The sequence below is a fragment of the Lacerta agilis genome, chromosome 4 (assembly GCF_009819535.1).
Source record: "Lacerta agilis isolate rLacAgi1 chromosome 4, rLacAgi1.pri, whole genome shotgun sequence".
NCBI lineage: Eukaryota > Metazoa > Chordata > Lepidosauria > Squamata > Lacertidae > Lacerta > Lacerta agilis.
This window is the reverse complement of record NC_046315.1, coordinates 38367005-38383015: the sequence shown is the minus strand read 5'-3', so window position 1 is coordinate 38383015 and position 16011 is coordinate 38367005. Positions and strand designations below refer to the sequence as shown.

Sequence of the window (16011 nt, the reverse complement as noted above, 5' to 3'; positions counted from 1 at the left end):
GTATGTGACATACCGGTAAGTACAGCTTTGTTGATCAGAACACAGGTGCATCTCCACCATTGTTTTCCATAAAGGCTAACTAGATCAGAGTTCCCCAAACTAAGGCCCGGGGGCCGGATGCAGCCCAATCGCCTTCTAAATCCGGCCCGTGGATGGTCCAGGAATCAGCGTGTTTTTACATGAGTAGAATGTGTCCTTTTATTTAAAATGCATCTCTGGGTTATTTGTGGGGCATAGGAATTCGTTCATATTTTTTTTCAAAATATAGTCCGGCCCCCCACAAGGTCTGAGGGACCGGCCCCCTGCTGAAAAAGTTTGCTGACCCCTGAGCTAGATGCTCTGTGACACTCAAGCAGGGCATATTGAAGATAATCATTTCTTGTTTGCCCCAAGAATCTGGAAATCAAAACTTTACTGATTCAGGACACAGAAGTTCTTTGTTTTAGTTGTTATGGATAATGGTAATTGATAAACCTATATTACATTAGTTTGCCTGATACTTTTAAAGCAATCTATTCTAGTGGCCAACACAGCATTCAGCAGCTATGAATTCTGTATATTCACTATGAATTGTGCAAAAGGTGTTTTATTTCAGACAGATGATTTATTTCTGTACATTCTTTCCTTTATTTTTAAAAAATCAAAGAATGCAACCCATATGGGCAACTCATTGTTTTGTTCACTGCACTTCTTATAGTGTGTAGCAAGGAATAGAACGACTGAACTGAAAATAATTTTTTCTTGCTACAGTGCTCAAAATAGATACACTGCTGACTATGCTCATGGCAAAGTCAAAGACCTGACACACACAGAAATTTTGTGGCAACCATCTGTCTTAGTAAGACTTTGGATTTGTCATGTTTCTTTGGGTGAAAGCAAGGTCAACATGCCCTCTCTCATCTGCTGCAAAAGCCAAGGCAGTGATATGACTATTCAGGCTTGCCAAAATTTCAATCCCACTCTTAATCTCACATGCTGAATCCAGAAGAAAGACAGCTGTCAAAACCCTTAGTTGCTGGGATATGCTGGAAGGTATGCCCATTTGCTGCCTAATGAGGCGCAACTCTGGTTTTGCACCCAGGTGAACCTAGGCATCATCACTCAAGAATAGCTCAAAAGACCTTAAGAGCATTGTTTCTTCATGGCAGCTTGCATTCATCATGTAACAGTGCCACTTCAGTGGACACTTCATGAAGACAGCAGGGCCACTGAGGTAACCTGTGATATTGCTACTGTTGGTTCATGCTCTGTTATTTGCTAGGTTTCTCTTCAGCACAGGGTTTGGTCCAATTTTAATATGAGGTGGAGAAAATGGATTACATACACACCCAATCCAGAAGTAGCCTGGAATGGCTGTTTTCTTAAACACTGGTGCTGAGACAGTATCTTCTACCATACCTAAAGACAGCAAGAGGTGCTGGGTAAGCCACTTAATACACATAGCTCTAGCCACTAGCCCCTCACTGCTACAACCTCACAAAATCTGCCACCCATGGCTGCCTCATTTTGCCTAATGGTAATGCTTCACTGTAAAGCAGTGATGGCCAAACTTGCCCCTCCAGCTGTTTTGGGACTACAACTCCCATCACCCCTAGCTAACAGGACCAGTGGTCAGGGATGATGCTGTAAAGTGTCCTGTTATCTACCCTGTCCCCACCCCCAGGCCTGTTTGCTCTTGATGGCAATGTAGCTCTCCTCCAGATATGGATTTGGCCTATTAAACAATGGTTTGTGGCATAATTGTTCACAAATACAGCTGATATCTAATAATTGTTTTCCCCTCTCGGACAAAATGTTGCCCGTATGCAAATAGTACCTTTTGTCTTCCTGTAGTCACATTCCTGACTAAGGTTCTGTGTGCTAGCAGCTAAATCAGTCATGGTGAATTCCAGCACTTCTTTTTTTCTGGAAAAATAGCAGGAGGTTGCGATGAGAACTACAATGCTGCATTTTCTTTCCTTATTGTTCACCTGTGTGCTCCAGCTCATTAATTATTTAATCTTAAATTTAAATGTCATAATTTATTACTTTGCTTGCCTCAGTGCAAGAATGTAGCCATTTTATGAGTGTTCCACAATGACAGCCATAACAACAAATATAACTGAAATATTCCTGAAAGTCCTTGGCTTATGTGTTTGGCAAGACACAGATGTAAGCAATTATATAGCTATTTAACTTTAATGAAAATATAGCACAAATGACCACAAGCCAAACATCAGTACAACAAACTTTTGCCTACTCCCTCACAACTGTTTTTGCCTATTTTTCCCAACTGCATATAAACTGCAAACCACAAAAATTCATCTTTGTGTAGAATTAACTTCTAAAAGCTCATAAGGATAAATCTAATGCAATAAATACTACTTCCTCCCTGGAAAACAAAACAAGAGAAATGTGACATGTTCTCACTTGATGTTAATGAATACGATCTTCCTATTTAAAGATAAATACTGGGCAAGATATTGGGCAATTTTTTAAAGTGCACAAATGGTGCAGATGCTATTCAAGTTGTTTGGAGATAGTTTCATATGCCATAGATCTGAAAAGACAGCCTGCCAGGGCATGCCACAACCTAGAACATTCTGCCATTAACTGTAAGACATTCAAATATTTCCTGTGTTTTTCAAGGAATTGTGTTTAAACATGTAAGTCTTTTCTTACACAGCAATTTAGTCTAATTTAAAAAAAAAAAATCAGAGGGGGAAAAATGTGCCTAAAGCAAAATTAAAACATGATAAGCATTAGTTGGCTTAATTCCTTATGCCTTTAATGAGCTCTTTTTTCTAATTAGGTTAGGAAATAGACACTTGTTGAAAAATGGTGTCAAGCCTTGTGGAGAGACAAGGAATTTATTAGTTTCCTGCATGTAATGCAGGAAGACTTTTTTAACTTCTGTATTTCATTAACAAAACAACATAAGCACTGTTGGCAGTGAAGTGTCCAGTGAAATATAGCAGGGTGGGTAAGCAACTGAATTAACAACTGAGTAAACAATGTTAGCCTTGTAAAATGAAGACAAAACATTGGAATGGGGTGAGTTTAAAAATAGGAAAACTCTCTCATGCAGAAGCTACCAAACCATATTTACTCAAGTTGGGGTTCTGTGTAACTGGTGACACAGTGAGAGGGAGCAGAAAGCATGCACTGGTTCCTAAAGTGTCTGCATGGCAGCAATATAAGGCTGTCCTGATGTCCCATGAACCTGGATTTGGCATAGTGCTTTTCATCCCTACCTTCATGCTTAAACATATTTCTGTGGCTTCCAATATTTAAAGGCAGCAAAAATCCCAAAGGAGGCAAAAATTGTTGTTAGAGGAGGGAGCTGATGGTATTTGTTGCTCCTATAATTTTCTCCCTTTGTCTGTGGGTCTCAGTGGCAGAGTACTCGCTCAGGCTTCCATGCCCTAATACAGGGGTAGGCAACCTAAGGCTCAGGGGCCATATGTGGCCCAGTCGCCTTCTCAATCTGGCCCGCAGACGGTCCAGGAATCAGCGTGTTTTTACATGAGTAGAATGTGTCCTTTTATTTAAAATGCATCTCTGGGTTATTTGTGGGGCATAGGAATTTGTTCATTTTTTCCCTCCAAAATATAGTCCAGCCCACCACAACAGTGGACAGGCCCATGGCTGAAAAAGGTTGCCAACCCCTGCCCTAATAGGTTCTGCTGTCAGGTGAGCACTCAGCAAAGACAAGTTTATAAACTAAGGTTACCAGATTTTTTCAATGAATCCGGGGACACTTTTCAACTTCAATGGATTCTGTATGGGGACTGACTTGTAAATCCGGGGACTGTCCCCGGGAAACGGGGAGATCTGGTAACCTTATTATAAACAGCTTCCTTTTTCTTAGGAACACTGCCTTCCACTCGTTCATATACATGGACAGAAGTGAAACTAAACAACATCAGGCCAGTGGTAGAAGGGAAAACTGACTGTTCTGTTACAGGCATCTTAAGAGATATTCAATATACCACAGTCCCAAGCCATATACAAACCAATGCACTAAATTAGTCCTTATCTATTTAATGTTTTGATGGCACCAAGTTGCAGAATCATCACCTAAGGGCTGGGGAACCTGTGACCCTCCAAATGTTGTTGGACTTGAACTCCCATCAGCCCCAGCTAGCACGGCCAAGAGCTATTATATTATATTGTTGCATTTCACTCCAAGCTCTGAGTGGTGAGATTCCAGGGGTTCTAGGCAAGGATTGTTTCCTTGGAATGAGGGACAGTGGAGACTGTGGTGTCTTTATATGGTTTATTTACACATATATACAACCTGATCCTACAATGGAGGGGCTTACAGCAATAACACCCCAAGAGGGTCTTGTTTCTCCCATAGCCACAACCTTGGATTCCAGCAGAAATCAGGCATGATTCTGTCTCCCAGTTGCCCAGCCTGAAGCTTTGCTTCTACCTTCTACCTCTCACATGCCTAAATTCTCAACTCTGGCCTTTTGCCTCTTTAACTACCATTGAGTTGGGGGAGGGAAACCCACCCATTTTCTGCCTGGCCCCTGAGCCACTTCCTTTGTTACCTCAATGGCCCATACTTAGAGGGCCAGTACCTCACCAGGAAGCTAGCCTGGCTATTCAAGGAATTGAATCTGTGCTGGATTAGGAATTAGAAAGGGACTCAGGTATAGAGCCTATCCACCCCACCCACCCCACTCTCTCACATACAAATGTGGTATTGGTAAGCATTTAAAGATGTTTTTATGCTTCCTTTTACTGTTCGTTTTTTAAGTCCCCTTGAGTTCACCGGGGGGGGGGGTGACTAATAGGTATAATTAATAATAATGGCCAGGGGTTATGGAAGCTCGAGTCTTCTAATGCTGTCTTCACACATCACTCGTATTGACTGATCCTGCTAAAGGGCCTGTGGTTTAATCATGGTAAAATTTATTTGTTCTCTAACCATTCATGTTTCAAAAATAAAATTAATTAACAGATTCTGCAAGCCTGTAGGAGAAATGTTAAACATATACCTGACAGGGTTATAAATTATGTGCTGAAACCTTGAGCTCCACAGAAGTAGGAGAATCATCAGAAAAAGCCATGTTGTTTTGCTTTGGTTATAGTTACAGGTAGGTGGCCGTGTTGGTCTGCCATAGTCGAAACAAAATAAAAAAAACCTTCCAGTAGCACCTTAGAGACCAACTAAATTTGTTATTGGTATGAGCTTTCGTTTGAAGAAGTGTGCATTCACACGAAAGCTCATACCAATAACAAACTTACTGGTAGTTGGTCCCTAAGGTGCTACTGGAAGGATTTTTTTTTATTTTGCTTTGGTTATGTTTCAGGTGCTCTTAGGCCAGTGATGGCCAAACTTGCCCCTCCAGCTGTTTTTGGACTACAACTCCCATCATCCCTAGCTGATAGGACCAATGGTCAGGGATGATGACAATTGTAGTCCCAAAACAGCTGGAGGGGCAAGTTTGGCCATCACTGCTTTAGGCAGTTAAAGATAGAAAGATATTCCAGTGAGGGAGCCGTGTTAGTCTGTTGCAGCAAAAATAAGCCAAACACAATTATTAAGGCAAAATGTTTTGTGGACTTCATCAGATGCATGAAGTATTGTTCTCAGTTTTAAAAAAATCAGTCAATCCATGTTGGAGATTGTATTGACACCTGGGATTTTGCCTTTATTAACGCAGAGGGAAAACAGTGCCCTTTTGTGCGTGTGAAGACCATCTCTCTTTTATGTAAAATATCTGAATACTACTCATTATATATACACACACACACGCCTATATCCAGAACTCCAGGAGGGCTTGTGCCTTTTAAGAACCCCATAACAGGCATGAATAAATTGAGAAATGGCGTTTCCCCAAAATCAATTCTTCAAGGAAAGTTTTACTTACACTGACCTGTCTGCTATAAGATGCTGTTAAAGAGCCCAGGAGCCCAGACAGGGAGGGGTGTGTGTAGAAGTTGGCTATCTCATTCACCACAAGAGCTTCCTCATCCGGGAACTCGCTATTCGTCGTCGAATTTAAGCTAGGGCCGTTGGAAGGGAGAATGCGCGCGGGGCGATGGGGTGGTGAGTGAACGAGACCCCTCAGCAATAGAAAACGGCACACCAAGGAATTCTGTGAGGAGGGAGAAACGGCCACGCTCACTTCCTGGTTCTGCCGACAGAAATGAATGGATTTGCCCTGAAATCCAGCGACCCAGCCGGAACGCGTCATACTGCATTTCTTCACACGGGGTATATAAAGGAACAGATAGATTTGTCGCTAGGCGGCCAGAATTTTCGTCCTCTCCCGAGCCCCCCTTTTGTGGAGAAAGGACTCTCCCTTGAGGCGGGCGAAAAATGCCGTGAAGCTATTTGACTGGATAATGGTGTCCCGTCCCCCCCGTCCCCCGGGACGGTGGGCCAAACCATTCTTCAAAATGGAAGGGGTGCACGTATTAATGTGAGAAACAGAGCCGGCTATTAAGTGGAATACTTGCGCAGTGCAACAGGGGCGGGATAAAAGTGAAGAAGTGAGCTGGGGAAGAGTGTGTCGAGAGCGGCTCGTTGGTCTAGGGGTATGATTCTCGCTTCGGGTGCGAGAGGTCCCGGGTTCAAATCCCGGACGAGCCCGTTGTTGGAGGGGGTGGTATAATTCCTTCCTATTTTGGGGGACGACCGCATTTTATTAATTTTGCAACTCTACCATCAGGGCCTTGTGGGTGGCAGGAGGAGGAGGAGCAGGAGACAAGGTGCTTGTGGTACATAACCAGGAAAGCGATCTTCACGAGAGGGAAATTATAAATAGATAAAGATTAACAGAAGGTGGCACTGTTGAAAAACGGGGCGAAAATATTGCTTTGTCATGAAGCTTGCCATGGTTATTTTTAAAACATATTCCCAAATCGAGGACTCGGGAGAAGGAAATTAAGACGCCTCCACGGAGCACGCAAGGCATCAAATAGCCTTTTATTCTGATGCTCTTTTCTATTAAGAGTCACGATGAACGATTGCTTTTATTTTATTATATTCCGCCTCTACAATTACCATTGTCATGAATTATTAGTACGTAGTATTGTTACACATGCAGGAAAGCAGCTGGGTGAATAGGAAGAAGGGGGGGGGGAAATTAAATTAAAATTCTTACTCCGCTTCTTAAAGTTACACAATAGGCAACGAAAAAGGGAAAGGGTCGTATTTCCACATAATAGTGCATTAGTAAATGGCACACGACCATACCAATAAGTCCCATGACAATGTATATTAAGTTCTGGGGGGGCGGGAGCCATGGTGAGGGGAATACATTTTTATAATGCTTTTAGCACTGGGGGGAATGGGAGGGACGACTAAAAATAAAAAATGGGCTCGTCCGGGATTTGAACCCGGGACCTCTCGCACCCTAAGCGAGAATCATACCCCTAGACCAACGAGCCAGCCTTCTGCTGCTCGTCTCGCTGCTGTACAAGGAGTCTATGGCCATGTGGCCGTATATGGAAGAAAACTCAATTCCTTTAAAATGTTAAGCAAATTAAAACATTTAAATACCTATGCGCCTTTCAAAGGTGGTTTACTTTAGAACAGTGTTATCTGCATGGGGAGGGGGCGTGAATCCACACCAGCCGCACGCGCAAAATTTGTTTCTCTGCTTATATTCAGTAAGCAGTTTGCAGCTGCTATAGATCCTTTGCCTCACACAACGTAATATCGTAAAGGAAAAAAAAGAAATCAGCAGGGAGTTTGCGGGCTGCCATGCAATCCTTCACCCCCAGCTAGCATTTGGGAATTGAAAAGCATAGCAGCAGCCCGGCTGTTTAGAGATTTCCCAAAACCCGAGAGAAGGGAGTCAATTGCAGGTGCCCCCTCCTTAAGAGCTATAGGGAAAGAAAGAGTGTGCCGAGCCGACAGTTTCCAGAAGGGTATTTCCTTGTTTTGATCCACCATACGTCATAGGAACAGGATGGCAGAGGGGAGCATTTTCAAAGCAGCAGAGAGATTTGAACAATTGGTACTAGTAACTGTATTACAATTTGGCATTGTTATAATGAGGCTATTATTGGACTGCAATTGAAAATTAATAAAATTATGATCAAAGCAGCAGAGAGACGGCCTGAGACGTCTCATTCCAGTGTATGCAAAGTATTTAGAAGGCGAACTTCATTGCGACGATCTGAGGACGGGGGTGCAATAAAGTGCGCTTTAAAATGACCGTATTGTTATAGTGATAAAGAGAGCAACTAAAATCAATACGTGATAGTGATCTTGAAACTGCAGAACGGCATCTGTTTATTGCGAGACCTGCTGAGACCAGCGGTATCCCAAAAGCCTTGAGTAAGCAGCCATATTTTGAACTGGCGCCAAAACTGAACTGTCAGCAGCGTCCCACCTACCTCGGAGGGAAGAGTCTTGCACGTACCGGGCCACGGGAAAGACCCTCCTCGCCTGAGGACAATGCTGGGCGGCTGGACTCTGAGAAGGGCTTCCCGGGGCCCGGGAGAGCCTTCCGGAAGAAACGCCCCTCCTACCTGAGACAGACCATTTGAAAATGAGTTGCAATATCCAGCCTAATACTGTACTTGGGAGTAAAGGGGGGGGGGAGCACGAGTTTTCACTCCCACCATTCCCCCGCACCTCAAAAAGCACAACTCAAAAGCTTGCCATAATTTTGTCACATTTTCATTTGGTTTCATTCATTTCATTCCAGCTGTAGATTTTGGACTTTTTATTACTACTGCTAATAATAATCATAATAATCAGATTTATACCCTCACACTTTACTCCAAAGGAGGCCAGATCAGCAAACATATCCTACAACTAAAGCTTCTTTTTAAAAAAAACCACATACACACTTTAAAACAACCATTTAAAAAAGTTCTAAAACCCTAAAAGCAATCATCTACTGCAGTGCTTTTTCCCCTCTAAAAATGTTTAGGGATACTCTCATTTTGACTCAAGAAAATCAACATTTTATAGTTCAAATCAGGGAAAGTAAATACAGTAAATGGACAAAAGTACAAAGATTCACAAAATGTTTAGTGGTATGCGTACCCCTGCGTCCCACTGAGGGAAAAAAGCACTGATTACTGTCACACTAATGATGTCAAGGTTAACAGGGACAGAAATTTCAGTCATCCAAAAACACAGCAAACGGGAATTATTTAATTTTTAAATTTCTCCTAAAAGTTGTTAGTGAGACTAGGATAGCTCACTAGGGAAGGCATTCAGCAGACAGGGGACTGCCACCAAGAAGGCCCCGCCATGGGCTACTGCAGACAGAGCAACCTTTAGTGGTGGCACCTCCAACAGCAGGAGAGGCTTGAGATGGTAGGTACTTGGTTAGGTCCCAAACAGTGCCGGATTTACATATAAGCTAAACAAGCCCCCAAAATATTTAAAGGGGGAAAAACTAGATGTACATTTCCAAAACATAAGATAAAAAACAAATAAAATAAAGCCTACATACAGCAAGTGTTTTGTGTTGTGTAGCCTCCTATGATGTAAGTAATGGGCCCTGCCTGCTAGCCTGATCCCTAAAATATCACTGGTTTGCTCATTTCTGTATATAGGGTGCCTACATTCTGCATATAGGGTGCCATATAGCATATATTCAACACAAAAAACAGCGACAATTTGTTGTTGACAAAGGACAGCTGGACATATAAAGGGCCCCATTAACTTCCGTACCTTAGGGCCTCAACAAACCTAAATCCGTCCCTGGTCCCAAGCCATGGTTTGTGCTAACACCTTGAATTTGGCTTATGGACGTTTGTTGTTTTTACCCATATGTTTTTATTTATTGCATTTACAATCCACCTTTCCTCCGAGATGCTCAAGACTGCCTAAATAGTTCTTCTCTCCTTCCATCTTCGCAAAAACCCTCTGAGGCAGGAAAGCGTGTGTAATGGGGTTGCAGCTGCGGCAAGGCGCTTTTCCAAAGTACTCTGTGTTTACGCTCCTGCTGGAGCCTGGGAGCATTTCGAAGCCCTTCACTGGAGGCTGCTTCGCCCTGACAGCAGCTCCCCGGGACTCGGCCGCGTTCTTTCCCAGCCTCCTGCCCCTCACGGCCCACAACAATGGCTGTGAGGTGGGAGTGGGCGTCACAATGGGCCAGAAAATGTGGGCAGAGGCAGAAAGATGGGCGCCGTGTCCACGACGGCAGCAGGCGGCGCTCCGGGGAAGCGCAAGAGCTTTGCCGCCCGCGATCCCGGACTATGGTTGGCGGTGGCTTTCGCTCTGGGCCAGTGTGAGCTCTCCTGGTATTCTCTGCCTATGCGGGTGGGCTGGGAAGGGAAGGGAAAGAGGGCGGGGAAAGCGTCTAGCCGCGCCACCTTTGCTGTGGTTTCTGCTCGTTCCGGCCTTGAAAAAGAGGGCAAGAGGTTGGCCGGTCCACAGATGCAAGATCGCTGGGAAAAGACGGCTATTTATGAACGGCAGTTCAGGGTGGAGGAGGAAGACACGAAATATCAGTTTGGAGGGGATGGCACGTTGTGACCCCTCTTTGGTTGCGCGTGTCTGTGTAACCACACACCCTCGACAATCCCCTCTCTGTGCAAGGCTGCCTTGAACACGTGCTGAGCACATACAAAGAAAACCTGAAATCCACACGAAAGCTCATACCGAGAACAAAGTTGGTCTTTAAGGTGCTACTGGAAGGATTTTTTTATTTTTTATTTTGTTCTGAAATCCTTAAATAGGTTTACAGAATCCATTGTATTCAATGGGATTAAATGTGCTTCGGATCATGGGCGTAGCCAAAGGGGGGAGGTGGGCAACTGCCTCCCCCCTAAATCAATACAAATCAATACAAATCTGAGGTTCTGTCCTCCCCCAACAAAAGACTGCCCCCCTAACAAAAACCCTGGCTACGCCCATGCTTTGGATTGCAGAATTCTTGGACCATTCTCTAGTCTACGCCTTTTTCCCCTGAAAAGTAAAATCCTGAAAACTGGAAGGTGTCCTGGTTTTCTGTTTTTACTTTAGGTGCTTTATTTTAATTAACTCAGGGAACATAGTAAAATGAATAATCCCAAAATTTTTATTTTTATTATTTTTTATTTTGGAAGCAGTTTGCGGTTTTGCACCCCAGTTCCTCATTGAGATTGTGTATGCACTTGTAACTCAAATCATGACCTAGAAACTGCAAAAATGGTACTGAGAACCCATTTTTTTAAGCGTCCCTTCAATTGGAGCACTGAAACCCTGAATAGTACAGTTTAGCAGCTCTAATGAGCAGGGTACAGAATAGGCCAGTATCTAAGCAAGAGTACATAGGGTTGCCATATTTCAAAAAGTAAAAAACTTGTTGAGCTTTTTAAACTCCAGGAAAATCTGGGCGTATGGCAACCGTACATGTACCAGCAATGAAAAATATGAAAACAATACATCCTAAATATGCTATAAAATTGCATGTAGCAGAGTACAGGTACATGCAATTTCACAGCGTGTTTAGGATTTATTTTTTTCATATTTATGATGGATTGAACTAACATTAATTACTTAAAGATAAACTTGTTGCAGGCTTATAAAGCCCCAAAGTTTGATGCATCTGAGAAACCAAAGCACTGGTACAATCTGAAAACAAAGAGTTTAAATGGTAGAAATGTTGTTCTAGTATCTCTGGTCCATTACCGTAATAAATCGATTCACTCAAATGTGGTTCTAGATTTTCTCCTTAGTTGTGTTATTGCAGATTAGTTTGATTCTTGGAAAATTAACTTTTGAGCTCAGTCCCGTGCAAATCTAGGACTTTTAACTCATTATACTTCATATAATGAAATCTGTTTTGGTGAAAGAGCCCTGTGCATGGACCCTGTGCAGAAATACCTTCTCAACATTCAGTTTTATTCATTGGTCAAGCTTTTATCCCACATTTCAGGAAATGTACCAAACTTCAATATAAAATGACAACAGAGTACCAAATAAAATCAAAGTTAGAAACCAAAAATGTAATGAAAACAGTAATGCCAATGTTTTGTGTCTGTGGAACCAAAGGAGTTGTGATGTCTGTTACCTTTAGGAATCCGCTTGAGATGCTTTCATAACAGACAACATAGCCATATATAAAAAAACCCAAATATTTATGCACAGCTTTGTCTTGCTCTGCATGTTTAAAAACTAATTTTCTTGCTTACAAAGGGACGCGGATGGCATCTTGTTCTTCAACCGTCGATAGCACAGCTGATGAAGAAGTGTCCTCACCAACACAACTCATTGTGGGGACTGGGGCAGATGCAAGGCTTCCATGCATGTTCAGGTCATCAGAGGAAATCACTAGTGCAACATCTGTTACGTGGAGCTTTCAACCAGAGGGATCAAAGGCTCGTCCCATACCAGTAAGAGTTAATTTCTGAGAAAGAATTGTTTTGCATAAGAATTTGTAGTGAAAGTGGATTACATGTTTTGACAGCACTTAATTTTGTCTTATGGAAACAATTTATTGTCTGCTCTGGAATGACAGCACTTGACCGTATTCTGCCTTTCCTGCAGTGTCATAAAAAAGTAGCCTTTTGCCGTTTTATTCACATCGTTATTCACTTGGTCCTGCTTATTTCCTCAAAATCACATTGTGTGTCTCTTTGTAGCCTCTTAATGGATGTGTCCTTGCACCTAAAACTCAAGTATTTGATGAACAATCCCAATTCCATGCATGTTCACTTTGGAAGTAAGTTCAGAAGGACTTATTCCAAAGTATCTGTAGGATTGCAATCTGAATCTTCAAAATTCCCCACCCAACTCCCCAATTTTGTTTCTGCTTTGCCTCCTTTGTCCTTTAACAAATCCGTCTGTAAGAGCTTGCAGCTTGGGGTATGCAGGGTTGATCACTGACTCTCTCCCTCTTTCCTTCAGATTTATTAGAAGTTTTCTATCTCACTTTCTCCTATAGTGCCCAAGGTGGACCTTTTCCTTTCTGCTTCACTGCATGGCCATCTCTTGATATCTTAGGTCTTAGAAATGGTAACTCTTGTATGTATGTGGGGTAGTGTGCCTGAGTAGAGGAATTTTTCAGGTGAAACCATATAGCCTCTGGAATTTGCTGACAGCTGCAATCCTGGGCATATATATACATAAATTTTGTATTGTTTTTTAAACAAATACAATAACCATTAAACACTTATCCAGCAGCACAACTAATGGTGTTTGTTTATATATACATACTTGAGAGTAGGGCTATGTGCACATTAGCAGCTTGAAATGAAGTAAGGTCATCACGCACCCCACCCCGTGCTGGATTTCAAATCACTTTTAAATGTTGCTGTTCAGAGAGGGGGCAGAGATGCAAGCTGCAATTCACTAAACCTGTCATATGCACATGTGCAACAGCTGCCTGAAATATACACACCTTAGCTTAACTATGGTTTCAATATTCTTAATGGATGAAAGCTGGGTTGAAGGAAGGCACAACAGACAGGAGTATATCTCCAGAAGTTATGGGAGGCCTATTGACTGTGGCAATGTCATGTTTAGGGAAGTTTTTAATGTTTGAAGTTTTATTCTGTTTTTAGTGTTCTGTTGGGAGTCGCCCAGAGTGGCTGGGGAAACCCACCCAGATGGGCAGGGTATAAATAATACAATTGTTGTTGTTGTTGTTGTTACTTGGCTTCAAATGACAGCAGTGTCAGCATGCTGGAGCCAGAGTAACTAATAAAGTGTACACAGCCTGAGCTCCATTGAACTTAGTGAGACTTACTTCAGATTGAACATGCCTAGGATTGGGCAAAAAGTAAGAGAGGCTTCCGAAATGTAACAAGAATAAAGTTTGGTGGTTTGGCTGGCTGCATCTGGGTGTTACCCTTTGTGAATCCACTGAAGATCAAGCTTAGAATCCAAGTTTTGTGTAATCAATCCCCGAGGTGTTGGAGACATCCACTCAATGTTACTAAAGCAGGAAGAAAAGTTAAATGTTCATGCAAAGTTAATCATAGTTTGATTTGAAATTTGTATCTCGCTTCTCCAACAACTATGTTCAGCTCAAAGCAGCTATTAACAAAGTTATTGTGTTTGTTTTTATGCTTACAGTTTTTCTATTACTCAAATGGGAGGGAATATAATGGAAAGAATACACAATTCAATGGCCGAAGTACCTGGGCTGGAGATTTTTATAACAAGGATGCATCCATCAAGGTAGCAAACATGCAACCTATAGACAATGGCACTTACTTCTGTGATGTTAAGAACCCACCAGACATAGTCACTGAGCCAGAGCAAGTTGAAGTTAGAGTTTTGGAGTTAGAGAAAATATTGGGCCCTGGAAGAGCAGCACCAACCCCTGCAAGTACCACAACGGCAACGGCAACCACAGCCTCTGGAAACATTTCACTTAATGGAGTATCATTTTGGCTACTTGTCCTTCAATTCTGCTGCATTCTAGTATCTTTTCAAAGCTATTTGTTCTGAAAATAAAGTACACCTCTTAAGATTGTTAAGAGTGTTCTCCAATTTATTATTATTATTAATTTAATTACGGTAATTACCTACCCTTTATTCTAAGGTCCTGGGGTGGGTAACAACAATTTAAAATACAACAGTAAAAACAATTTAAAGATTTATAATTACAAAAAAATACTATCACAAAAGATAGGGTAAGTCTTGAAAATATATATTTGAGGTGTCAAAGGCCTGGGCAAAGAGGTACATCTTCAACATTTGCCAAAACATCTGAAGTTGTCAGACAAACCTCTATGAGGAGGGAGTTTTAACGCACTGTCTTCTCAGATGTACAGATATGTTACGACTTTGGGGTGGGGATGGGGAAGTAGGCAGTATGCAGAAACCCTTCTAACCTCTGGATCCAGCAAGTGTTGAAGTGTAAGTAATGCTAGGGAAACAAAATCCATTAAGAGAAACAAAAGCAAGTGGATCAGTGTGAGATGGTAAATTCCCCCCCCCCAAACTGTATGGTAGTTAGAAAAATACAAAGGTGAGAATTGAAAGTGGGAGAGAGTCAGAACTACATTTAAGAGAAATGTTTGATTTCTGTTAGGATTAAAGGCTGTGGGTATGGGAGAAACAAGACCCTCTTAGGGTGTGAATACTGTGAGCTCCTTCATCGTAGGCTCAGGTTGTATATATGTTTAAATAAACAATATATTATAAAGACACCACAGTCCCCACTGTGCCTCATTTCCAAAAGGAAACACGAACCCTGGGTAAGCATCTGGAACCCCAGGAATCTCGCACCCTTGGAGACTAGGGGTGGCATGCAACAGTTATGTGGTATCAGCAATATAAGCATTCAGGACACAATTCTTTGTCTAAACTTCTCTTTATTGGTAGGAGTGTTGTGTCTATCACACTTCAGTGCATGTTAATCTCAAATAACACAGTGACCTGTACAGCTATTAACAGGACAAAGGACTAGGAGAAGTCTATTCTCCCAGCACAACATCTGAAAGGCATTCTCTGGAGCAGGCTGTGAAAGAGGCAAAACAACCTGGAAAAGCTAGTCCATTGCACCTCAAAGTGTCTCTTCATGGTTGGACTGCAGCAGACCCCAAATATATTTTACTGTACTCACATTTCTCCTAGTGAGAAAGTTATATGGGCACGGTGCTTACCCAGGTTTGATTTACTTGGGCAGTCACTGGCCTTACTGGTAATTTGTAATGGTTGCATTTATTGTGTGTATGTACAAGGTGAACATAGTTAGAGACACAACTAAAACACTCTGACCAACAGGAGAAATCCACTGCTCCCACATCAGATCTCGTGGGAGGAAAGCAGCCAGCATCTTAAGATACTTCTGCAGATTCAGCTCTGTGTCCTTGTCTTTCTCATTCTCCGTTGAAGTGCCATCTCTTGTGCCTAGGACTATCAATATCTCAAATCTCCCTAAGTACTTACATGGAAAGGAGAGAACAAATATGCCAGTACTGAAAATAAGATGTGGGGGTTTCCATAGTAACTTCATACTTGTGAGTCAAGATCTTAAGCCCACATTGCATGTGATTGACTTTGAAACCCAAATATAAAATTGTAGGTTGAGGTAGAATGATGGAGGAGATAAACTGGAGGAGACTAAAAGCTGGTCTGTAGGCCAGTCTGCAACCATTGTCACTTGA

General features: G+C 42.3%; 1 protein-coding gene and 2 non-coding genes across 3 annotated transcripts in view; 2 read left to right on the top strand and 1 right to left on the bottom strand.

Moving 5' to 3' along the window:
- Window positions 1-6517: 6517 nt before the first annotated feature.
- On the top strand, window positions 6518-6589 carry TRNAP-CGG. The gene has a single exon. It is a non-coding gene; the product is annotated as a tRNA-Pro (tRNA).
- A 728-nt stretch (window positions 6590-7317) lies between these two features.
- Window positions 7318-7389, bottom strand: TRNAP-AGG. The gene has a single exon. It is a non-coding gene; the product is annotated as a tRNA-Pro (tRNA).
- A 2638-nt stretch (window positions 7390-10027) lies between these two features.
- Window positions 10028-16011, top strand: part of MPZL1 (myelin protein zero like 1) — a 76930-nt gene continuing 70946 nt past the window's right edge. Inside the window, exons 1-3 of the mRNA XM_033146770.1 lie at window positions 10028-10196; window positions 12089-12285; window positions 13970-14195. Of these exons, the coding sequence (XP_033002661.1) occupies window positions 10088-10196; window positions 12089-12285; window positions 13970-14195 (532 nt within the window). The 5' untranslated portion in view covers window positions 10028-10087. The remainder of the gene's footprint in view (window positions 10197-12088; window positions 12286-13969; window positions 14196-16011) is intronic.